Below are 24,738 nucleotides of genomic sequence, written 5' to 3'. Positions count from 1 at the left end.
TACAGTGCCTGGTGCCAGCCCTGGGGGACCATGCGCTGGGAATGGTCCCCACACGAGCCCTGGTGATGGAGAGACTGGGAAAATGAGGACAGACTGGTGGTGTCTGCTCTCATCCCAGCACAGGATGTCCCATGGCATGGGAACACCCAGGGAGGAGGGAAGATGGAAGGGAGAATTGGGAAGGATGGATGAATGGATGGACCTCTCAGCCCGCGCCCTGCCAAGAGACAGAGCAGTTTGTCTGGATATGATTCAAGTCCTATGGATGCAGTTGGGGCAAAGGGATGTGGGAGCAGCTTGGGTTGGGATGGGAGGGGACAGGATGGGATGGGACGAGTAGGTTTGTGTGGGCCCCTTCTGCGCTTCCTTCCTGCTCACTCCCCCAAGGAAAGCAAAAGTAGGTGCATGGATGTGGCTGCATCTCTGGAGCATCCAGGAGCAAATGCAGGCGGCTGCAGGAGCTGGCCTGGCTCTGTGCTGCTCCTGGCAGTGGGATGGATCCATCCATCCATGGGTACCCAACCTCCCAGGGCTCTCCCGCTCTAGTCCAGGGAAAGTCAAGCCAGAGAAGCCCCAGTTCCCCCTGGCAGCCCTGGCCCGTCCCCGCCGCGTGCCCCAGCTGCTGTTTTTAGAAGCGGCGAGTGCGCGGCGGAAGGAATAAATCCTGACAACTCAACTAGTGAAATGATGTGATGGCACCGCTCCGATAAGATGGAGGGAGCCGATTGGGAAGAGTCTTAAGCTGTGAACACGCAGCATCTCCACTCTTCACCTCCGCTCACAAAGGGAAATCTCTCCAAAGGGGCTAAGGAGATTATCCCGGCTTTGCCATCCTGGGTGCTCGAGTAATCAGGGCAGCCTTGGGGACGACAAAGGAGTGAGGAGGGTTTAAATCGAGCCTTGCTGGGCTGTGCCTGCTTGGGCTTAGCCTGGGCTTGCTCTGGCCGAGCTGCCATGGACAGGAGAAGGGATAACTGTGGGAGAGCTGGGCTCTGTCCCTCAATTTGGGAGGCAGGGGACACCCCACTGCCCCAGTGGGGCGGGAGCCGAGGGGGGATTTCTGCCTTTATCACTCCTGCCCATCGCTTGCAATGTATTGATTTTTTTTTTGCCCGAGTACAAAAGCGACTCGTTATCGGGCTGAACCCTGCCCCCGGATAATGGAGGAGCCGTGACCTACCCCGGCATGGAGCGGGCACCTCCTGGCACCTGGAGGGGCTGCCGAGGGGGCAGGGGCACCCAGGAGGTGCTGCACTCCAAAAGGGCCTGGCACCCACTCGCCACCTGTGGGGCACAGCTGGCAGGCGCTGGCAGTGGGGCAGGCACTGGCTGTGCCACGTGTTGCCCAGGATTGCCCTTCCCTCGTGTCCCACATATCCCGGGCTGCCCTGCCCCAGCAGGATGCGGCCTGATAAGCCTCCCTGGGACGTTTGTGTTTGGGGTGTTGCTGTGCCTTGTTGGGACGGAGCTCTAAGGGTGTCCCTGTCTCCAGAGGGTCCCCATCCCAAGAGGTCCTTGTCCCCAGGGAGTCCCCATCCCAAAGTGGCCCCCCTCCCCAGGAGTTCTCATGACAAGGAGGTCCCCATCCCAGGAAACAAAAGGGACCTGTGCCTGCAGGTTCCTATAAACACTGGGAATAAGATTAGAAAAAGCTCAGGGAAGATGAGAGGGAGGGAGGGAAACTTCCTGGCTTCTCTCCTGATGGTCACCTGGTGGTGTGACCCCTGTGCCAGGGCCCATCTGTCCCTGCTCTGTACCCACTCCTAGACCACATCCCAAGGGGTCTCAAACTGCCAGGTTCTGCCACCCCAAGGTGCTCCCTGTCCCCCCAGGGGTCCTCATCACAAGGGAGTCCCCATCCCAGGAAATAGATGGGACTCATGCCCACAGGGCGGGGGACAGAAATAAACAATGGGAAAAAACACCAGAAAGCATTCAGAACAGATGGGAAGGTGGAAAACTTCCTGGTTTCCCTGGGGCTGCCAGGGTGGCAGGATCCCTGTGCCAGGGACCCACTGTCCCTGCTCTGTCCTGGGACCACCCAGCCCTGCCCAGGCTGGTGCCAGGCAGCGGGTCGGGTTGGCACGGGGGGGGCAGGAAGCCAAGAGAGGGAGGAAGGGGAGTGAAGGGGCCCCTGGAGCCGATGCAGAGGGTTGATATCCCCTCCGGAAAAGGGGAGGAGACCACGGGGGGGGTCACTGTCACAGCCCCAAGTGCCTGTGGGGGCAAGGGAGGACCTCCAGGGGTACCCAGATAGAGGAGGGGGGCCCAAGCCCCAAAACCCACCAGACTTCAGATCCACCCAGGGCAGAGCAGCAAGGCAGTGAGTGACTGACAGCTGTCAATCACCACAAGTCTGGCAGCATCTCCCTCAGGGCTCTCACCACAAGAGTGCAAGATACTTTTCTCCTTCCCAAGGGAAAATGCAAAGGAGGATGGGGACAGAGAGGGGGACACTGCCTGTACCTCTCAACAGCCTCTGGCACTGCCTGGCACAGGGATGTCCCTGTCGGGCTCTGGGAAAGGCTGGTCTGGATTTCTCCAACACTGTCAGTGTCCCCAAAACAGCCTGAGTATCCCCCACACTACCAGTATTCCCAAAACAGACTGAGCATCCCTCCACCCCAGCAGTGTCCCCAAACTAGTCTGATCATCCTTCCACTGCGCAATGTCCCCAGGCCAGTCCGAGCCTCCCTGCACCCCATCAGTGTCCTCAAACTGTCCCCTCCACCCTACAACAACCCCAGACCCTGCGAGGGCAGGGACTTGTGGAAACAGACCCCAGCAGGGACAGGTCCCCTTTCATGTCCCAAATCCAGGACAGGTGCCACCACCACTGCTGGGATCATTCCCATCCTGATGCCAAACATCCCTCTGCCTTTGGCACATGCCTTTGCTGGACACAAGCCAGGCAGGGGGGGATTTCAGGGTCCTGGGGACCCCTTGATTTTGGAGGGTTGGGGGGCTAATTCCCTGAATCCCAACTTCCCCCCATCCCCCAGCAATCTACCACAAACACAACTATCTGCTGCTCAGCTCCCAGCGATAAAACGGAATAGCTGGAATAATTTTTCCCACCCACACATACCAGGGTGGAGGGGAAGGGGGAGTGATGGGGCAGATGTGGCGGGGGCCGTGTCCCCCGCCCGGACGAGCTGTCCCCCCTCATTGTGCCCTGCTCACCCCGATAATAAACCTTGAGGTTTCCAGACAAACTCTGGGCAGCCGGAGATTATTGAAGCAGGAGACGTGGCGCAGATAAACACAACTGAAGGGGACAGGGAGGAGAAGGGAAGGGGGAGGTGGGGGGAAAGGGGTAAAAAAAGGAGTCTGGAGTTTTAATTAGATGCACCAAAAAAACTAGGAGTTGGTCTGTGTCCTCCCGATACCCCATACAGAGGGTGGGGGGTGAGGAGAGGTGCCTCTGCTGGGCACTGTAATTAACCCAGAGCCATCATTACTGCTCAGAGTAAATATCAATATTAAATTAATATTTAATAATTATTAATTAATTATTAAATAAAGCCCAAACAGGTAAGACAGCAGCATAGGCTGGGGTTCAGCAAGGTGGAGCCCAAACAGTGAAGTCGATGTAGGGAAGGGGGTGAGGAATCCCCTGGGAAGGTGGTGGGACACAGCCAGAGGGTATAATGCAAAAGCCCCATCTCCTCCATCCCATCCCTATCAGAGGCCCATGGTGTTCCCACAGGGACAAAAGCAAAAAGTTTCATCCCACCTGGTAGAAAGGCAAGAGCCATCCAGAGTTCCCAGGGGGTGCAGCCTCCCAGCAGCTCCCAGTGGGGATTCTCCAGTGGCTTGTAATGTGGTTGAGCAGCCTGTCCCTCATGGAGGCTCTGCTCTGCTCCATTCCTGCCCCAACTTCATGTGAAATTTGTTGGAGCTTTTCATCTTATCTCCCTGGGAAAACAGGCTGGAATTGGTGAGGTTGGCTGGGTAGGGATGGGACAGCCCCGGGATGGGAGTCAGAGCCTGTGGGTGCTCCTGCTACCGGCCCTGCTCCAGAACAAACAGAAAAGAGCGGGAAAGATGGAAACCTGAGGCATGGCTGGCAGGGCTGTGGGGAATGGTTTGGGGGAATGTGGGATGGTGTGGGGGAATTTGGGGAGGAGGGACATCCTGTCTCCAGTCCCACTAGAGGACAGAATGAGCACAAAGGATGTCCATGCTCCATCCTGGGATCCTGTTGGGAAGCAGAACTGAGTCAGGGTGTCCCAGCACCCTGGATGAAGCGGTGGCACATCTGTAAAGGCTCCCAAGTTGAGGACTGGAGCCTCCAGCTCCTGGGAATTTGCCTATCGGTCAGGCGAGCTGCAGCCCCCTCCAGGGAACAAGGTCATTTCAAAGATAAACCAAACCCCTCCTTCTCACTCCTGGCATGTGGGGCCAAGGAGCCCCGTGGTGAGTTCCTGGAATGCCACATCCCCTCCAGCACAGTGGAAAGCACTTTGGGAGACCCAGACCACCAAACCACAGCAGGGGTGACCCAGGGACCCCCCAAAAATCACCAGGGAAAGGCAGGAGGGTGAACAAAGGAAGCCCTGGCCCCCACCCTGCACGTTGCATCTTCGCAGCTGCCATTGCTGACACACGGCGGATCTTGCCAGATAAAAAAGAAAATTCAGGCTGCTCCGAGTTTCCCTTTTCGCCAGCTCCATCCCTGATAAGTGCAGAGCCTGCAGAGCTCCTGATAGACGGGCTATCGCGGCGGTTGGTGCGAAAGGAACACCCTATCGCTGCGGCATCGCCGGACCGCCATCAACTCCCCGCCACACCGAAATTAATACCACTCCAATTACCAGAATAGAGATGGGCTGGGAGAGGGTGATAATAAAATCTCTTTTACATAAAGAATGCAAATAACCCACTCGGTGAGGGGAGGGGGGAAGGGAGGCACCAGGGCCCACAGCCGAGGCGTTGTGGTTCCTTTTGGGAGCCTGTAGCTGGTGGTGCTATTGGGATGAGGGGCTGCGTGGTTTGGTGATCCCCCTGGGAATGGGGGCACCCATGGGGTTGGTGTCACAGCCCCCTCCCTCCCTGCACCGGGATACCAGGAGCACGGCGGTGCCGAGGGCAAAGGGCTGGGGAGCAGATAAGGAGGAGCCGGGGGTGGCCTCGCAGCTCCTTCCTGCCCGGCACGCAGGAAGGGCCAGGATATCAGCGGGGCCGGCGAGAGCTTCCCCTCGGATGGGGCGGGAAGGGGGAGCAGGGCCAGGGCTCCATGCTGGGCCGTGGGGATTTCGGCAGCTGCCGGAGCATGTGTGCTGGCAGCTGGCACTTCCCAGGGCTCCTCCATCACCCAGCCCACACCGGAGGCTGTTTGCCCTGGGGACACACTGAGACCTTCCCGTGGCATCCGTCACCGCAGGGCAATCACTGCCCTGTATCGGGGTTGCCCCTTCCCAACACACTGCTCCAAAACTACAACTACAGGCATCGCCCGGCCGGGAGCTGCCCAAGGAGGAGCAGGGTGTGGGCAGCACCAACAGGGCCCAAAATCTGGGACATCCACCCTTGGGGGTTTCAAGGTCCCCAGTTCCATCCCCATCCACCCGCTGGGAGCTATTCCCAATGGACAGGTACCCACAACCCCAGTCAAAGAGCAATGGCCATAAACTAAACCACAGGAAGTTCCATCTCAAAACGAGGAAGAACTTTCCATGGAGCGTGGCAGAGTGCTGGAACAGCTGCCCAAGGGAGGGGGCAGAATCTCCCTCTCTGGAGACATTCCAAACCCACTTGGACGTGTTCCTGTGTCACCTGCTCCAGGTGACCCTGCCTTGGACAGGATGATCTCCAGAGGTCCCTTCCAACCCCAAATACTCAGTGATTCTGCGAATCTGAGCGGCAGAGCCCCATAACCCTGTGGGTTTGGAGATAGGGGGTGATAGGGCACGGGGTACCCACAGGGCACGCCGGGCCTTGCCGGGCTGCCCCAGTGCCAGCGGCCCCGGCACGGAGATGCTGGCAGGGAGATAGAGGCTGAATTTGCTCCTTGGGGTTTTGATAATCATCACGAAACCACGCGAGCATCGCTCTTGTGGTTGCCAGGAGGCTTGCAGAGTGCCCTGGTGTGACGCAGGATGGGTCCAAGCCCTCCCTGTGCCAGCGAATGTGACGCCAGATTGGGGGATGGCATCCCTGCTGCTCCCAGTTTGGGTTTTAATGTCCCAGCAGCACCTTGGGGACATGAGGGACAACAACCACCTCCTGCACCTCCTCTCCAGCAGAAGTGCTGCTGTTTGCAGCCTGCCCAGCTCCCAGTGCTCCCAGTCCTCCTCATACTGGTGTTTGCAAGAGGCAAATGCTTGGGAGCTGCTCCAGCCCACAATCCAGTCAGGATACTGGGACAGAGTGGGATGACTGGCCGCACACCAGGGACTCACCTGGCCCATTCCACGTGTCCAGCTCCTGTGGGTTTTCTCCAGGATCTAGCTTTTCCGGCTCCTTTGGACTCTCTGGAGTGTCTCTAGACTCTGCAGCAGGAGGGGAAAGGCAGGAGGTCACAAGCAGGGAATTTCAGAGGCAGTATCCCAGGGGAGATTGGGACCATCAGACCAGTGACACCCCAGGACTGGGATCAGCACAGGGAAGGGGTTCACCCAGTGTCCACACCCTCACCTCCCCTGGGGATGACCCAGTCAAGTCCACCCTCACATCCACCCCAAGGATTTACCAACCCACCTCCCAAAAACCTGCCACCTCCCTCTCATCCTGCTGCGGTCCCACGTCACCCGGCTCAGCCCCGCTCCCATCACGGCTCTATTTGTGGCGTATTCATAGCAACTTGATAACAATTATTTTCTCCATTAACTGCTGCTGGAGATGGGCTGATAAAGCCAATCTGCATATGACAGTGTGGAAGATTAGTGCCCAAAGTACATGTTTGCCTTGGCGTCCCGGGCGGATAACCAGCACGGAGCCCAATCGATCGGCGCCACCGCGAACGCCCAGGGGTGACGTCACCAGCATTGGAGATTATTAATACAGGTGATAAGCGGAATGATTAACATCAAATAAATCAATCACCGGGTATAAAAGTCCTATTATTTTTGGCTATAAATCAAAGTGCCTGGCATATCGATTTTTATCCATCGCGCTGAAAGCTTTAGTGGCCGTTATTGCTGCTCGGCATTATCTCTGCTATCACCTCTTTATCGAGGCAGGCCAGTGCCAGGTGCAGCTCCGCGCCCCAGCTCCCGGCTCCGAGCCCCCAGCCCGGCTCCCCCATCAGATAAGAGCCGCTTGCTTCCTCTGCTGCTGAGCAAAGTTTGCCAGGAGACCTCCCTACTCCAGATATCGGGGTCCCTTCCCTGCTCCAGTGATCAGGGTCTCCTCCCTGTCCAGCTATCAGGCTCCCTTCCCTGCCTTAGCTATCAGTATCCCTTCCCTGCCCTAGGTATTGGGGTCCCTTCCCTGCCCTGAATATTAGGGTCTCTCCTTGCCCCAATTATCAGGGGTCACTTCCTGCCTCAAATATCGGGGTCCCTCTCTGTCCCACTTATTGGGGTCCCTTCCCCACCCTAAATATCGGGGTCCCTCCCTGTCCTAGCCCCCGGGGTCCCTTCCCTGCCCTGGCCCGCCCCCGCCTCAGCTACCAGGTCCCATCCCTGCCTCAAATACCGGGGTTCCTCTGTGTCCTGGCTACTGGGGTCCTTCCCTGCCGCAGCTATTGGGATCCCTTCCCTGCCTCAAATATCGGGGTCCTTCCCTGCCCCAATAGCAGGGTGCTGGTGTGGCTCCCTGGTGCATCGTGGCTTGGCTCCCTTGGTTTTGGGGGACACCACCAGCTGAAGGCAGCGGGGGTTTTTCAGGAGCCGCGGCTGTGCCGAGGCCCAGTGGCTCCATGAGCCGGCGCAGCCTTGCCCTGGCGCGGTTATCTCAAAGGGCACTGCAAACATTAACTGATTGGGATTTGCCCCCACCTCCACAGGAAGGAACTTAAAGGATATCTGGGGACTGTTTCAGCCCGGCCCTGAATCGCAGCCACCTTTGGGGTGCGGCACAGCTCAGCTCAGCTCGGCGGCAGCTTGGCGGCAGCGTGGGCAGGAAGGCAGGAGCCATGGCCCCGTGCCCCCAGCCCATCTGTGTCACTGACAGTGCCTTTGGGGTCTGTGCTGCTCCCAGTGGGTCCTAAGGGTGCCCAGAATGTCAGAGCACCCCAAGGACACGGGGGGGGGTCCTCACTAAATCACCAGCCTCACAGGGTGGGTGGCTACTTCGTTAGTTAATTCCCACCCTGCCCACCAGCAGAGATGGTGCCCAGGCCACTAGCATGCCCAGCAGGTTGCTCTGGTGGCAGAGCCTGTCCCCATGGTGTGGGGACACCATGAGGAGTCCCCTCACTCACCTTCACTGCTGGGGGGGCTGGAGGAGTCGTGCTCGGCAGAGCCCTCGTGGTCCGAGGTGGCCCCGTCCCTCTCTGATGGGCTCTTCTCCCCCACTGGGCCGTCCTCGCCTTCCTCCATCGCTGCCAGGGAACCTGTCAGGGCACAGAGAGGGTGGTTGGGGGGAGAACCACAGGGAAAAGACTCCCAGTTGGGAAATTAGGATGCCAGTGCCTTGGGGGCCAGCAGGAGATGCCCTGCAGCTCTGCAAATCATGAGAAGCGAAGGCAAGGGAAACCCTCTGCCTGGCCATCCCTGAGGTCCTTGGGGTCCCTCGTTGATTTGCAGAGGTGGCCACTCTTCTGCTCCAGGTGTATCCTGAGGGATGTCTGGTCCCACCCAGACACCATGGGAAATCAGCCCCACACCCACCTGGGAAAAGAGTGGCGTTCCCTCGTACTACAGGCACACAGATGTGGTATCACTCACGCTCCCACCCAAAACCCCACCGTCACCTGCCCCAGAAAGGGATCCCAGAAACAGTCCCCAACACCCCTTGTCCAGTGACACAAGGGGGATGATGCTGCAGGGACACAGAGGGTACAGACAAGATGCAAAGGGGGTGCATGCAGGGGACACCCCACCAGCCCTGCCATCCCTCTCAGCCGTTTCCACGGCAACGCAGCATCCCCAGCCAAGAAAGGCCAGACCAGCAGCACACATGGCTCGTGCCACGCGACGCCGCAGTGCCGGGGGCTGCCCGGTGCCCTATCCGGCACTGCCGGCACCGGGATCGGCACAGGGACACCCCGTCTGCAGACCTCAGCTGCTCTCCGTGACTCCAGGCATGTATATTTACAGCAGGAGAACAAAGAGCCCATAATCTATACAAAGCAGACAACAATGAGCGTGAATAAAGAGGCTGCCGGAGAAGGGAAGGCAATTTATTCTAATTCTGCTAATTTCAGTTCCAGCACAATTAAAAAGGCTCTGATAATATTCAGAAACAATCGCCAGCTAACAAATCGTTTCTCTCGCTGTAAATGAAACATTGTTAGGCTAATTTCTTCTTTCACGCCTTCACGGCTCTTGGGCTTCTGATAAAGTTAACCCGACGCTCGCCTGTGCCGCGGCTTGGCACCTCCAGCCTGGCCAGGGAGGGATGGATGGGGCTGGAGAGGGATGTATGGGGCTGGGAAGGGAGGGCTGGGGCCGGGATGGTGTGTGGTACCCACCCAAGGGTGCCCAAACCAGCCACATCCTGCCCTGAAACAACGAGGCCCAACCAGGAAGAGGATGGGGATGAGTTTGGGTGCTGTGGTATCGCCAACTGCCTACAGGGATGGTGGGCAGCCAACATCCTGGCACTGTGTCACTATATGGGTCCCTGGATGCCTCCCTGGATGACCCACACCCCACTCTGAAACACTGAACCCCAACCTGCAGGAGATGGGGATGCTCCAAATAAGTCCAGCTGGAGTTTGGGTACCGTGGCATCCCCCAGTGCCTACAGGGATGATGGCCAGCCAACATCATCCCAGCACCATGTCACTGCGTTCCTGGATGCATCCTGGGATGACCCACATCCCACCCTGAAACATTGATCTCCAACCTGAAGGGAGATGGGAATGGGTCTGGGTACCAATCACCAACTGCCTACAGGGATGCTGGGTGGACAGCAGAATCCCAGCACTACATCACCACAGTCCCTGGATGCATCCTGGAATGACCCACATCCCACCTCGAAACACCCATCCTAAACCAGGAGGAGATGGGGATGATCCATATAAATCCAACTGTGTAAAACCTGGAGTTTGGGTACTGTGGCATCACCAAGTGCCTACAGAAGTGATGGACAGGCAAAAAATCCCAGCATCATGGCACTGTGGTCCCTGGACACATCCCACATCCCACCCCAAAAGGTCCATCCCCAAACAGGAGGGAGATGGGGATGCTCCACATAAAAACAACTGGAGTTAGGACACTGTGGTGTCACCCAGTGCCTACAGGGATGACGGGTAGCCAACAGCATCCTGGAATCATGTCACCAGGTCCCTGGATGCATCCTGCATCCCATCTCAAAACACTGACCCTCAAACAGGAGAGAGTTGGGGATGCTCCACAGAAATCCAACAGAGGTTTGAATACCATAGTGTCACCCGGTGACTACAGGGATGATGTATCCCACATCCCAGCACCCCGTTACTGTGGTCCCTGCATGTATTACACATTCCACCCTGAAACACCAATTCCCAACCAGGAGGGAGCTGGGGATGCTCCACATAAATCCAACCGTGTAAAACCTGAGCTTTGGGCACTGTGGTGTCACCCAGTGCCTACAGGGATGATGGGCAGCCAACAGCATCCCAGCACCATGTCACCGTGGTCCCTGGATGCATCCCAGCACTCAGCCTGTCCCACTGCACATCCCACTCCCAGCACACCCATCCAATCTCCCCAGGGATACATCTCCGGCGCTCTGGGCCGCGCGGGTTAAACGAACTACTGGATGACTCAAAAAAAAAGGAGGAAAAAAGGCAAAAAAAAAAAGGCAAGTGAGGGAGAGGGAGCGCGGAGTAGGGAGCAGAGCGTCACTTCTCCGGGATTGCTGGAAGCCCTGCACAGTTATCACCACACACAGCCTCCCTCGGCTTGCCTGATCTGTCTATTCTTCATTAAGCAAATACGCTGAAATGGAAATGAAAACATAATAGCTATTTGATTTTCGGTGAGATATTTTGCATATTGGTTCAGTGCTGATAGTGGAATTTCATCAACTCCCTTTTTTCATGCTTTAAAACTGAATTACTGAGGCTGGTTTTACAGAGAGGGGAAGAGCCAAAAAACGCTCCCTTCCAAGATACTCTGCTTCAACGATTAACTCTTCTCCCTCCCTCCTTCTCCTGCCTTTTTTTATTGATAACAAGGAAGGATTTCTCTTTTTTTCTTCTTTTTTTTCCTCAAAAAAAAAAAATAAATTGCAGCGACTAAAAACCTGCAGGAAGCCGAGGCAATGTGCCCATGTCACCAAGGCTGGGGATGAGGGTCCGCATTCCCAGGGAAACCCATCGTTATCCAGGTAATGATTTGATCATTTCACTCCAATTAAGGTTCTCCCAGCATAGGAACAATAAAGCTTTTCTTGATTCCTTGTGTTTAGCTGGTAAATTAAATAAAAGGAAAAATAATATAGGGAATCAAGAAGGAGGGGGGACTTTTCCAGGCTGCCAAGAGTGAGACCCTGGGTGCTCCAAGAGCCGGCACGCAGACAAGAGCAAAGTGATAAGAGGCCTTGATAACAGATAGAAAATAGCAACAGCCACAGACTTTCCCACCGGCTCTGGAGCAGGGAGAGAGAGGAGGAGGAGGAGGAGAAGGAGGAGGAGGAGGAGGAGAAGGAGGAGGAGGAGGAGAAGGAGGAGGAGGAGGAGGAGGAGGAAGAGTTCCCATGGTGGGAAGCAGGTCCTGGATCAAGAACACATGCAGGCTGAGGACAAACCTACCTTTGCTGTCACTCCCATCCAACTTCCAATTTTTACTTTTAAATACATACTTAAATAAAAATTTTCATCCAACTTATCCCAATTCCCATCCCTGGAAGTGTTCAAGCCCAGGCTGGACAGGGTTTAGAGCAACCTAGTGGAAGGTGTCCCTGCCTGTGGTAGGGGGGTGGAATAAGATAAGCTTTAAGGTCCTTCCAACCCAAACAATTCCATGATTCTCTTTTTTAAACATAAAAAGTCCCCCAAGTCCCCCTTGGGCAGAGGGTGAGTCCAAGGAACGCTCCAGGAGTCAGGGAGTGAGGACAGAGCCTGGAGCTGGGCAGCCTCACATCCCAAAACTCCTCTCAGGCACCTCAAAGCTCAGTCTTAGCTCTGGAGTGTCACCCCTCAGCACTGGGGGGACCCAGGGGATGTACCCAGCTGTGCCAGGGGATCCTGGGGGATGTCCCCAGCTCCACTAGAAAGGCAGAAGGATGAAGGATCCCTTATTCATCCTTCCAGCTCCTCATCCCTGTGCTGGCACTGAATCCCTCTTTCAATTATAAAACCACAATAATAATAATAGTAATAATAATAACAATAACAAAAACCAACCCAAAAGCATGTGGGTGAGGCTCCAAACCAGATTCTGGGGTGCACAAGGCATCACCATGATGCTCATCCATCACCTCATGATGGAAATGTGGGAATTCCACTCAGGCATCGCTTCCTTGCTTCCCCTAAATCACTGTATTTTCCCCCAAATTTTGTAGCCAAGAGAAAGGGCTGCAGGAACAGGCACAGGGCTAGTGTTCCTCAGGGAAAGACTCTCTTGGAGACAAGTCACAGCCACTCCCGATCCTTGCAAAACCCTCTCTGGTGATTTGGTGGGATCTGGCACAGTCAGGGGATTCCCCAGGGTCTCGGAGCAAGATTGTGCCGTGTCTGCCCGGAGCGAGCAACACCCAGGGAACAACCCGGGCTGCAAATCCAAACCCTCCAGTATCTGATGGGACACCAGCCCGCCTCTTCTCACCCAATTTTTCCCTGGTATGTACTAATGTTTGCTTTACCAACGACCTCGGCTGCTCCCTAGCCTGTTCCCTGGGGATTGGGAATGCCAAGCGAGGGCAAAGGAGGTTTTGGTGGCCAGGCAATGCCACTGGTCCTCAAAGGTCACGTTATCCAACAGGTTATTTTTCACACCCCCTGGGCGATGCTGTTGGGACCCAGCATTAAATTCTAATAGTCTCCAAAACAAGGGTCCGTTTTGGAGGAAAATCGACTTTTCTGAGCACAAATCAACCTTCTCCACTATCAGCCCAACTGCAGCATCCTAGGGCCGGGCTCTCCCCATGGATATCGGCACATGAAATATCAGCCCCGTGCATGGAGCCGATAGCAGTTGGGGCCGGCCCCAGTGGTCTTTATCTCTAATTTGGGGCCCTTCTCCATCACCCCCAGATAAAACTCACCCTGACCCTTCCCGTGGTGCCCTGTGGTAAAAGGGCAAGGAGAAAAAAAATACGGCTGGGGAGTTGGAAGGTGGAGTGGGGGATTTACAATGTGTTTATTGTAACTTATTATTAAATTAGTCCTGGTTTATCCAGGAGGGGAGTGGAGGTGGTGGGAGATGCTGTGATTGCTGATGGGAGCTATTCATAATAACTTACAAGCTAAATTTATAAAATTATTAAATTTATAAAGTATTTAAACCTAGTTTAACCAGGAGGGGGATAAAGGGTAGTGTCGGAATGGAGGTGGTGGTGGGGTATTTATAATTATTTGTTATTAAATTTATAAAGTATTTAGGCCTAATTTATCCAGGAAGGGAATGAAGGATAGTGGGGGAATGGAGGTGGTGGGTGATGCTGTAACTGTTGGTGGGAGGATGCTCCAATTGTTCATGAGGTGTATTTATAATAATTAGTATTATTAAAATTATAATGCATATAGACCTAATTTATCCAGGAGGGGAATAGGGGATAGTGGGGGAATAAAGGATAGTGAGGGAACAAAGGTGGTGGGCGATGCTCCAATTGCTCATGGGGTGCCATTTATAATAATTATTAAATTTTTAATATATTTAGGCCTAATTTATCCAGGAGGGGAATAAAGGGAGAATGGAGGAAGTGGGAATGCTGTGATTTCTCATGGTGGAGTGGGATACTGCAGTTACTGCTGGGGAGTTGCTCCTGTCAATGCCCCACAGTACCCCAACCACCACAACCTGCTTTACGGAACTGGATGAGCTTTAAGTTCCCTTCCAACCCAAACCATTCCATGATTCCACCCCCACCCCACTGATACAAACCATCCCACGGACCCACCCTGGGCACAGCCCCCCGGACATCCCTTGGCGCTCCCAGGGAAGCCCCCCAGGGAAGAGCAGAGCCAGGGAGAGGCCGAGCCTGAGAAAAAGCAGCGCTGCTGATATGGGAGAGATTGGTTTCAGCCGGAGCTGCTCCCCCTGCCAAGTCCATCTCGGATCTGCGCCGGGTGCAGTTACTTAACATTCATCACGGCCTGAACTCTGTAACTTTATCAGCAGGCGAGCGCGGCGCCATCGCGGGCCCAGCCATCCCCAGCCATCCCCGGCGCGGCGATCGCCCGATAAACCGCTGATAGATTACGGGAGATTGGCTCACTCCAGGGGCCGCGATTCCCAGTGCTAACGGAGAGTGAGCTGGATCAACCCCCAGCCAAGGGGGGGGCACGCGGGACACGGGGAGAGATGAGGAAGACAATCCAGGGACAATGACAATGGAGTGACTTTACATTTCAGATGGGGTCGATAACGCGCTGATAGATTTTAAGAGAGGAGAGAGTCTAATAGAGCCGTCCCCGGCCACGGCGCATCAGATGGATGGGAGCAGACTGCTCCGGGAGAAGGGATGTGAGGCTGAATGCGGCCCTGCCTTCCCAACTGGCAGGGAGATGGAGCGAGGAGAGGGTGGTCAGAGCACAGGAAGGAAACTGAGGTAGCTGGTGGGGCCCAGCAGAGAGGTACTGTCCCTTACTGGGGGGTGTCCTCTGCCCCAATGCCAATCCAAGAGTAGTTTGATATTTTTAACCCCATGGCAATCAAGGTTGGATTTGGGCAGTTAGGAAGCTGGATAACCCAATAATATGGAATGAAACTCCATCCATGAATATCAGGCTCCAAACATGCACGAGAGCGGGACAGATGTGCAATGCTTATCTCCACCACTTCTCCTGCACCAGGTGCCATCACTGCTCCTGGCCGAAGGGCATTTTTCTGGCTGAAACCCCCTCAATTCTGGCACTTTTTCCCCACCTGGAATAAAGATATTCCAGTCAGGAATGGCTGGGGTGGGGGATGCTCACCCAGCCCCATGGAGCCCATCACTACCAGGCAACAGTGAGGACAGAGGTCAAGCTCCTTGCTAATCTAGCAACAAATTACCCCAGAGATGCTGCACCAGAGCCATCCCCCTTCCCGTGGGAAGCAGCTCCAGGTCCTGCCGGGTCCATCCCACTGCCAAAAGCTGCTGGGAAGGGAACAGGGATGGTTTCCAACCTCCACCCGAGACTTTCAGCCCATGACAGCCCCAGGCGAGGACAAGGCCGGAGGGATAGGACAAGGGGATGATGGTGGACACGACCCAGAAGGCCACCAGACCCATCAGCAAAGATGCCCTGGCTGGGGTGTCCCTGCTGCTCCCAGTCCCACAGGGTACCCAGTGCCAGCTCCCAGTGCCATCCTGGATCACTTTGGAGTGACCAGTCAATGTTGCAGCAGCGAGCAGAAGCTGAGGGGTTCAAACCAGCACGAACCCCTCCATCGCCTTCACCCAGCACCCCAATCCCCCTCTTCCTCCAACTCCAAGCCCCTCACACTGGCTCAGTGGACGCCGAGTTTGCCTCTGTGCAAACGTGTCTGCGCTGCCTCTTTCTTTTTTTTTTTTTTTCTAATTTTTTTTTCCTGTTCTTGGCATTTTGGTGGAGCGAGATAAGAGTAAAAAACAACAGAGCTGCTCGGAGAGTGAAAAAGGGAGATAGATAACGCAGATACCGACTCCTACACAAAACAGTCCTGGCTTTATCTCTGCTTTTTATCACAGTTCCCCTAAAAAAAAATAAAGAGAGCAGCCCAACTGGAATGGGGCAGCACATTAAAAAATGAACTTTATACTGTTTGCTCTTTAGTTTTATATTTAGATGAAACAAACTTAGATTCCGTGGTCGATACCTTTTCCAGCACAAGGAACCAACAGGTCCTGAAGGCCCATTTGCTCCAGTGGGGATGACTGAGGAAAGTCAAGGATAGTATTTAAGACTGGATGGGGCAGTGGGATGAGGCTGTTCCCAAAGTATCCAGGGACTGGGCAGCATCCTACTGGACTGAGCAGCATCTCACTGGACTGGGCAGCAACATGCTGGACTGGGCAGCATCCTGCAGCAGAACCAGTGAGGCTCAGGCTGGAGATGGGTATAGAAAAGCAGATGCTTCCCAAGCATCCCTGGGTCGTGCCAGCTGGCTGCCAATCCCTGGAGAGAGCTGGAGCCCACCTGAGATGCCACAGCCAGCACCAGGATCCTGGCCACGTTCCAGTGGCATTGCTACAGCTGGCAAAGCCAAACATCCCCCTGATGTAAGCAGGTTCCTGGCATCCAGGAAAGGCATCTCCATCCCAGCACAGGGACGTGACTGCACGTGCAATAAACCCCATCCATGTGGCTCCCAAAAATTCTTTGCCGATCGTGACCCTCCCGTCCCTGAGGGCACCGCGCAGGGCTCTGCCCTCCCGCTGCCAACCTGGGCACAGGCTGTGAAGGGCATTTTGGAGCAGAAAACCCACAACTCACAGGGCACGGCCAGAAAGAGGGAAGGAAGCAAAAAAAAAAAAAAAAAATCATAAAAATGGACTGGAGGTTTTTCCCTCCCCTCGCACTCCCTTCCCTACCTTCTTTTTGAAAAACATAATTTATCTGTGTATTATCAAGAAATCCAGACACTTTAATCAGTGAGCTATGAAGTCAGTATTTCCATTCTTATCTAGCGGAGGAGTGGAAATGGAGAGCAGATAGGCAGCTCCGAGCCCGTCCGTGGTGGGGAATGTTAATGGGAGGAGCGGCGGAGCCATTGGCTACCGAGCTGCCGCTATCGCTGCCATTATCGGGGCCTTATCGAGGCAACCATCGCAGCGCAGTAATGGGGCCAGTTCAACTTTCCGCATTATCATAGGAGCTGGGAGTAGCATGAGAGGCCTCGGCTGGGAGACGGAGAAGGGAGTGAGCGGCCAAACTTCCTGGCGGAGCAGGGAAGGGAGAGAAAAGCAGCTCTTCTTCCCCGAGCTGGTGATGTGCAGGGTGATGCTCCCCCAGCACGGGCGCCCTGCGCATCCCGGGTGCTGAGCGTGAGGCACATCCCCAAAGTCCTGTGTGTCCCGGGTACTGTTTGAGACGAGCATTCCCAAAACCCCGGGTATCAACCCTGAGACACACACTCAAAGCACTGTGCACCCCGGGTACTGTCCTGGAAGAAGATTCCCAAAACCCTGAGTACTGACTCCAAGGTGCATTCCCAAAGCTACAGGCACTGACCCTACCAAGCATTCCCAAAACCCTGGGTACTGACCCCGAGGTACATCCCCAAAGCCCTGTGCACCCTGAGTACTGTCTCAGAAAAGTATTCCCAAAATCCTGGGTACCGACCCCAAGGCACATTCCCAAAGCCCTGTGCATCCCAGGTACTGTCCTGGAAGAGCATTCCAAAACCCTGGGTATCAGCCCTAAGGCACATTCCCAAAGCCCTGGGCACTGACTCTAAGAAGTACCCCCAAAACCCCAGGCACCAACCTCATAAAGCGTCCCCAAACCCCCAGCTACTGATCCCAAGGCGCATTCCCAAAGCTACAGGCACTGACCCCATTGAGCATCCCCACAGTTCTGGACACTGACTCCAAAACACATCTACAAAGCCCTTGGCACTGACCCTGCTGAGCATCTCCGAAGCCTCAGGCATGGTCTTAAGCTGCATCCCTAAAATCCTGGGCACTGACTTCAAAGCTCATCCATGAAGTCCCAGGTACTGACTGCCAAGCATCCCCAAAGTCCAGGATGCCAAACACCCCTAAAGTCCTGGACTTCAAGGTGCACCTCCAAATCCTGGGGCACCGACCCCAAGGCATATCCCTAAAGCCAGGGGCACTGACCCCATCAAACATCCCCAAACCCTGGACACTGATGGCCTCAAAACACTCCCAAAACCCCAGACATCAATCCTAAATATCTCCAAAGCTCCATGCAATGACCTCATTGAACATCCCTCAAATCCCAGGCACTGACCCTGCCAAGCATCCCCAAATCCCTGGGCACCAAACCCGAGGCACATTCCTAAAGTCTTGGGCACCAACCCCATTAAACAGCCCCAAAACCCCAGGCACCAATCCCAAACATCCCCAAAACTCCAGGCACTGACCTTATCAAACATTCCCCAAACCGCAGGCACTCTCCCCAAGACACATCCCCAAAGCTCCAGACACCGACCCAGTCAAGCACCTCTAAATCCCCCAGCCACGACCCAGCAAAGCATTCCCAAAACACCAGGACACTGACCCCACTGAGTATCCCCAAAACCCGGGCATTGACTCCGAGGCGCATCCCCAAATCCCGGGGCCACGACCCCCGGCTCACCAAGGACGAGTGAAAACAATGCATCTATATTTCATCAGATGAACAAATTAGAGGAGCACATTTCCTCCACACGCTATCAAATGGGAGATGTCAAGAAAATATGTTGATGTGAGAAAGAGGAGATAAAGAATTATTTTGGAGGAAAAAAGCCGTGGAAGGTTCTTATCTGGAGTGACTCATAGGCACACACTCCTTAACCCCACTGCAGCCCAAGGTCAGCAGTTACATTCCTTTCGGCATTTCATCCCTTCCAAAAAAACATGTTGCTGCAGGAACAATGTGGAGCCTTTGCCGGGCAGCCATCGGAAGAGGGAACTGTATTACCCCCGAAACACTTGAACTTTCCTGATAAAATAAGCAGCGGGACAGTGGCCTGGCCAAGCTGGAGCGTCCAAATCCCTGAGTCAGGCAGCAAAAACAGTCATGGGACGTGGCGCAGAAAAAAAGAAAAGAGATATCGGTCTCCTGCTCCCATTCCTGCTCTTTTCCAAGGTGGGGGAGCTGATTTCTTCTCCCCACAGGAAGAAAAATCCATATGCCTTCGGCATGGAGCAGAGTTGGAGGGCGATGCAGGGCTGGCAGGGAGGTGTTTTACACTTTTTCTTCCTAAAAGTAGAATTCCTAAAAGCCTCATGTTTCTCACTCCTGCCATCTCCCCGGGTGCTCTGTCGGGGCCGCTCACATCCCTCTCTCCGGGCAGCCTCGGATCTCAGCCTCAGCTGTGCCTCCATGGAAAGTCTGGGCTGGTTTTCCCTCCACAGCAATGCCCCATCCAGTGTTTTCCAAGGCAGATCATGTTTTTTTTTGCAGTAGGACAGAGCACACAGGGAAAACATCCTCTTCCTTTGCCCAGAACGGGTGTGTTTGAGCCCAGATCCACCAACACCATGCGGGGCCCAGTGGCTCCATCCCCAGCCCTGCTGCTCCCGGTTTGGGCAGCATTGTCCCTTCCTTTCCCAGAGATGTGGGTGTCCCCGACCCTGTGGCTGGCACAGGCCTGGGAATGTTGCTCAGCACAGGGATGCTCGAGTGGTGGACACAGTGACGCTGCTGCCACGTTGTTTTTGAGATGCTGCCATGGCTGGGTGGTTCTGTTGGGTCCCCAGGGGAGCACAGGGCTGCCCCTCTCCAGGAACCTCGGATCACCTGCGCCGTGGCACCTTCTCCTTGCGCAATCTGCTGCAACACCCGTGGGGAAAGGATTGCTTTCTTCCCAAGCCCTGATTGCCGAGCTGGCCGGCTCACAACTTGGCCAAAGGGGAAGCTGCAGCCTGCTAGGTGGCCTCGTGATTCACGGTGGAAAATAAAACCTTGCCCAACCATGCAACCTTGGATCCAGAGGTGTAAATCCCGGCTGGAGGTGGCTTCCTTGCTCTGGCATGGGATGCTGGGGATGGTCCCCCGTCGTGGCTCCGTGCCTGCTTGGCGTGCCCGGGGAGGGGGCAGCGTGGGGGTGTCCCCTGAGGGTTCAGGAGGCAGAAAAGCAGCAGCAGACACAAACCAACCCAACCCCGGCGCCCACGGGCCCTGGAAGCAGTTGCCTGGCAGAGCCTCCGGAGCCTCCCTCGCCGGCGCGGTTCCAGCGCTGCCTTCCCGCCCTGCGGCCGCCGGCAGGGACGTGTGCCGGGGCTCTCGGCAGAACAGGTTCTGCTGTGCTCAGGGGTGCCCCACACTTGGCCATGGCCAGCCTGGCTCCAGCACTCACCCTCTGAGCATCCTACACTCATCCTCCCTGCCCGAGGAGACAGGGATGGCCGGGAAGAGCCATGCTGGGGATACACCCCGAGCACTGTCCCAAAATGGGTTTGCAGGGTGCCCTGGCAACAAGGGAAGTGCCCAAATGGGACAACGCTGATGTGTCCTGTGGCTGGTGGCACTGGCCACAAGTGGGATATTCATTATCTGTGGTAAATGGATTTCCTGCTCCAGAGAGAGGCTGAGGTGAGCTGTCCCCTTGTCCACCAGCTGCCAAGCACGGTGCTAGTCCATCTCCTGAAAGTGGAGCCTGTAGGGATGCTCACACCTGGACCACTGGCTGTGGAAGAGGAGGGAAACTTCTTCCAGCATCACCCGTGGCTGGTTCAGACCCTCCACTGAACAGGAATGTGGCTTATCCGTCATGGTGCACATCCCAAGAGGCTGGTGACAGCCGGGATGGGCAGAACCACTGTGGGGGCAGACGTGCCACAGGGCTTTGCCACCTGCACCCCTGCCAGCTCTGAGGAGCCATCACTCCAGGATGCCACCGAGTCAGGGCTGGCAAATGCCTTGGGGTGTTTGCACAAGAGGGGAGGGGTTGGCAGGCTGGCAGCGCCCGTGGGTGTAGCAGACATGTGGGACATGGGGATGCCACTCTCGGGATGCCGAGTGTGGGGCATGAGGGGGCTGCAATGGTGAGGAAGCCCCCGGGAGGTGCAGAAAATACCGGTTTTGGGAGCAGAGCTGGGAGGCCCTGGCGGCACCCAGCTCATCCCTGGGTGCTCCCTGGGGAGCAGGAAGCAAACCCTCCCCACCCTGGGGAAATACACCTCCCCAGACACCCCACTGCCCACCCCAGCCTGGGGCACCCCTTCCCTGGAGGCGTGGATGGGGAAACTGAGGCACAGAGAGGGAGGTGATGGAAAAGTGCAGCAGCAGCAGAGTGATGTGGGTTAAAAAAAAGCAAACAGAGGTGGTTCATCACCTGAAAGGGAAGAAGCGACTCAGGTAGGGAAGGTAGAGGGAGAGGAGCGGGCAGGAGGCGTGCTGGGAGCATCCCATGCCACTGGCTCACCACACCGCTGCTAAAAATAGACCTTGGTTTGGCCACTGTCATCTTTACAAGAAATGCAGTTTTCCAAGCTCCCGGGAAGGATGGCTCCCACGCTCTGGCTGGCACCACGACCCCCTGCCTGGCACCATGACCCCCTGCCTGGCATCACCGCTGAGCCCACGCGGGACCGGGGAGCAGTTGAGCATGCAAGAGGAAAGGAAAAAAATAAAACCACTCAACCCAACACAAGAGACGGCGGGTTTAACAGCGCAGATCACACTCATTATCTAACACCATCTAATAGCAATTAAAGAAAATCCACATGCAAAAATATGCCGGTGTTTTCACCTCTCCCCCCCACCCTCCCCCAGCCCGTGCATTCAGCGGAGCAGAATGGGAGATAACCATCAAAAAAAAGTCAAAGCTCTCATCTGCAACATCTGCAGCCGATAACAGGCGCTGAGGAGAGCTCAGCTTCTCAACCCAGCTTGTTTCACAGAGCACATGGAGGGGGGGGAACCCACCCCATCACCTTGAGAAATAAAAACACACATGCAGCTGCCCCCACCAGATAATTAAAGTGCCTGCGTTAATCACATTTGCAATGGAACAAATTGTTGGAGCCCTTTTGCCCCTCTTTGCTGTGTTTGTTGTTGTAGCAAATCCTGCTCCGGTCTGGTGGGGAAAGATAAGTGGTCCTTATCACCCCTGGCAATCTCTATCAGGATGGAGATCGGGGCTTGGTGCTTATCAGGAACTCAGATCTACTGTAGCTGAGCACAGAATAAAAAGGGAAAAGGAAAGAAAAACACACAAAAAACCCCCCCAAACCCACAAACAGGCCCCTGCAACTACGACAAAACATTCGCTTCCAGCTCGCTTAAGAAGAAAAAAAATCATAAAAAAATATACGTATTCAAAAAGAACAAGAGAGGGAGAGGCACATCAGCACGATGAGATCAATCTCCTGCTTATCAGGTTCCCCCATCGCAGGACCCGGCGCTGCGAGAGCACCGGCAGCTGCCAGAGCCTCGCTCATCAGCTGGGCGCCCGCGCTCCCATGTTTGAAGTTAATAAATATAACAGGCTATCTGGGTTGGAGATCAGCTCCTGCTCCCTATCAGCCCCTCACATCTATCTACCAGCAGAACAAAAGACAGAAAAAAAAAAAAGAGAGAGAAAAGAAATAAACCACCCCATAAAGGAGCAGCAGCAGCTGCAGGGAGGTTGGTGGTACAGCCAGGGATGGAGTGGGGGGAGGAAAAAACTGTCCTCTGCAGGCAGGAACCCCCAAAAATTAAAGAAAGAGATGCTCTGGGTGTTTCCTGTGCTATCAAAAGCCACCATCGAGATGAAATCGGCTTTCAAAGGCTCCCCACCGCGTGCCACCGTTGCTGCTGGGGAGGGTCAGAGGGTCCAGCACCCCCAGCCCCTCCATTCCCGTGTGGCTCCAGCCCGGAAAGCCAAGAAGAAGACGAAGGTTAAAGCAGCTGGTTAAATATAGTCCGGTGTCTGATCTTTGTCTTATCTCTGCTGGCAATCGCCCGCTCTCCCGGCGATCTCCCCGCCAGCCTATCTGAGCCTCGCATCGCGCTTCAAAAAAAAAGCTGCAAAACCCAAACCCCACAAGAGAAGACGAAGCCAGAGCGAGAACATCGCGTCACCCAGGAAAATAAAATCAGCAGATACCAATCTGGAGGAGGTTTTTAATGCTCCAGCCGAGATGATAAGGAGGATAGACTTTGTGGAAACAGGTCCGGTCTGTACATGAGAGGAGTCTGGTTACCGGAGCCCTGATTCATGCATACCTTCCCTCGTGGAGCGTCGGAGCAGCGGCAAGGAGCTCTCGCCGCGCTCGCCGCCTCTAATGACTGTTTTCATGTTGACACATACAGGAAAGGTTCCAAGCTTTCAGCTTTTAATCAGTTTTGGCCATCGCCGGCGGCCTGAGATCAGCCTCCCACTTTATCATTTCTTCACATCTCTGCAGAAAAGCAGCAGAGGAAAGAGATACGAGGAGCCGCCGCCGCCGCCCGGCCGAGCTGCCACGGCCTCATCCTGCCCCAGTTTCCCCCACCAAAATCCGTGCTGAGGGGCGCTGGGATCAGGCATCCCGCCATCGGCGCGTCCCCCACTGATACCGGTGTTATTTCGGCAGCTGCGACGCTCCCGCTCGCTCCAGTCTTAACGCTCCCGGTTTAACGAGCTGGAGTTACCCAGGGAGGGATCGCCGGGCTCTTTGCCGAAATAAAACCACGGAAGTTGGGTAAAGCTAAAGGAGAAAACTATCCCCCCCCCCCAAAAAAAAAAAAACAACAAACCAAAACAAAACCAAAATGAGAGAGGCAGCTGGGACTATTTTTAACTCTACCCGGGTAAAAGTCTAGCTGAGCGTTATCACCAGAGCAATCACCCCAGGCAGGGAAACAGGTAGGTGCAACTCAGCCTTGCAATTATTTCAGGAGAAAGATAAAGGTAGATTATCACATGGTGGCCAGCCTTCCCTATCCTCCCATCTCCCTCTCTTATCTCCAGCTTCCATCGACTCGAGGGGGGAAAAAAACACACACACACACACACACACACTGGAGAGGAAGGAGAACAGCCAAGCTGAGCCCGGCACCGAAAAACTTCCAGCACTTCGCAGGATTTCTCAGCCCTGATAATACATCCACGCTGGAGCAAAATAAGATCCCGGGCGATCGGTTGGAATGGGGGAGGGGGGGAGCGCGACCCTCTGGAATGGTGTATGGGCTGGGGGAGACAGGGATGTGGCCAAAGTCCCGTGGGACCACACGGCGGTTCCTCATGGCCACGTCCCACCTGGGCTGGGGCGCCAAGCGGGACTCGGGGGGGCCAGCAGGCAGAGTCGGGAACAGTGCGGCCAGCAGGGACAGTGGCACCATGGGGACGATGGCACGGCGGGTCCAGCAGCACCCCGGCCAATGGGGCTCCCCATGCGGGAAGGGGTGCCCCTGGTAGGGTCAGGGTGCTGTACCCGAGGTGAGGAGCCCCTGGCACGGCTGGGGTGCCCCAGGGTAGATGGGGAGCCCCGGGGGGGTGTTGGAGACCCCTGCCAGGGTGAGTGTCCCGTAGCCGAGGTGAGGAGCCCTTAGCAGAGCTGGGGAACCCCTGGGGAGAATGGGGAGCCGCGGGGGGGGTTGGGGAGTCCTAGAAGGGGGATTTTGGGGAGCCCCCCGGCCCCGGCTGCAGGCGCTGGATATGAGGCAGGCGGGGGAGATAAGATCACAATTTCAGGCCGTCCCGACAGAGCGATGTTATCAGGACGGGACTTGCAGAACGGAATATTTTAAAGCCTTATCAGGGCCCCCATCGGGAGCCGGTACCGGAGCCACCGCGCTGGTGGGGGGGAGGCGGCGCGGGGTGTGTGTGGGGGAGGCGGCGGGGACCGAGACCAAAGCGATCGAGCGGCCGGGAACGGGAACGGGCCCCCACCGCGGCTGTCCCGAGTGGGTACCGAGGGCGTACCGGGGGGATG

The 24,738-nt window shown here is 55.6% G+C and overlaps 1 protein-coding gene across 1 annotated transcript in view; it reads right to left on the bottom strand.

Moving 5' to 3' along the window:
• Positions 1-24,738, bottom strand: part of ZFPM1 (zinc finger protein, FOG family member 1) — a 36,430-nt gene that overhangs the window by 11,373 nt on the left and 319 nt on the right. Inside the window, exons 2-3 of the mRNA XM_051805713.1 lie at positions 8,369-8,500; positions 6,405-6,494 (exon numbers count right to left, since the gene is read on the bottom strand). Coding sequence (XP_051661673.1) covers positions 6,405-6,494; positions 8,369-8,500 — 222 coding nt within the window. The remainder of the gene's footprint in view (positions 1-6,404; positions 6,495-8,368; positions 8,501-24,738) is intronic.

The sequence above is a fragment of the Manacus candei genome, unplaced genomic scaffold (assembly GCF_025592945.1).
Source record: "Manacus candei isolate 608988 ecotype Guabito, Panama unplaced genomic scaffold, ASM2559294v1 h1tg000065l, whole genome shotgun sequence".
Lineage (NCBI taxonomy): Eukaryota > Metazoa > Chordata > Aves > Passeriformes > Pipridae > Manacus > Manacus candei.
The sequence above is the reverse complement of the archived record's forward strand: the minus strand, read 5'-3'. Positions and strand labels throughout refer to the sequence as shown.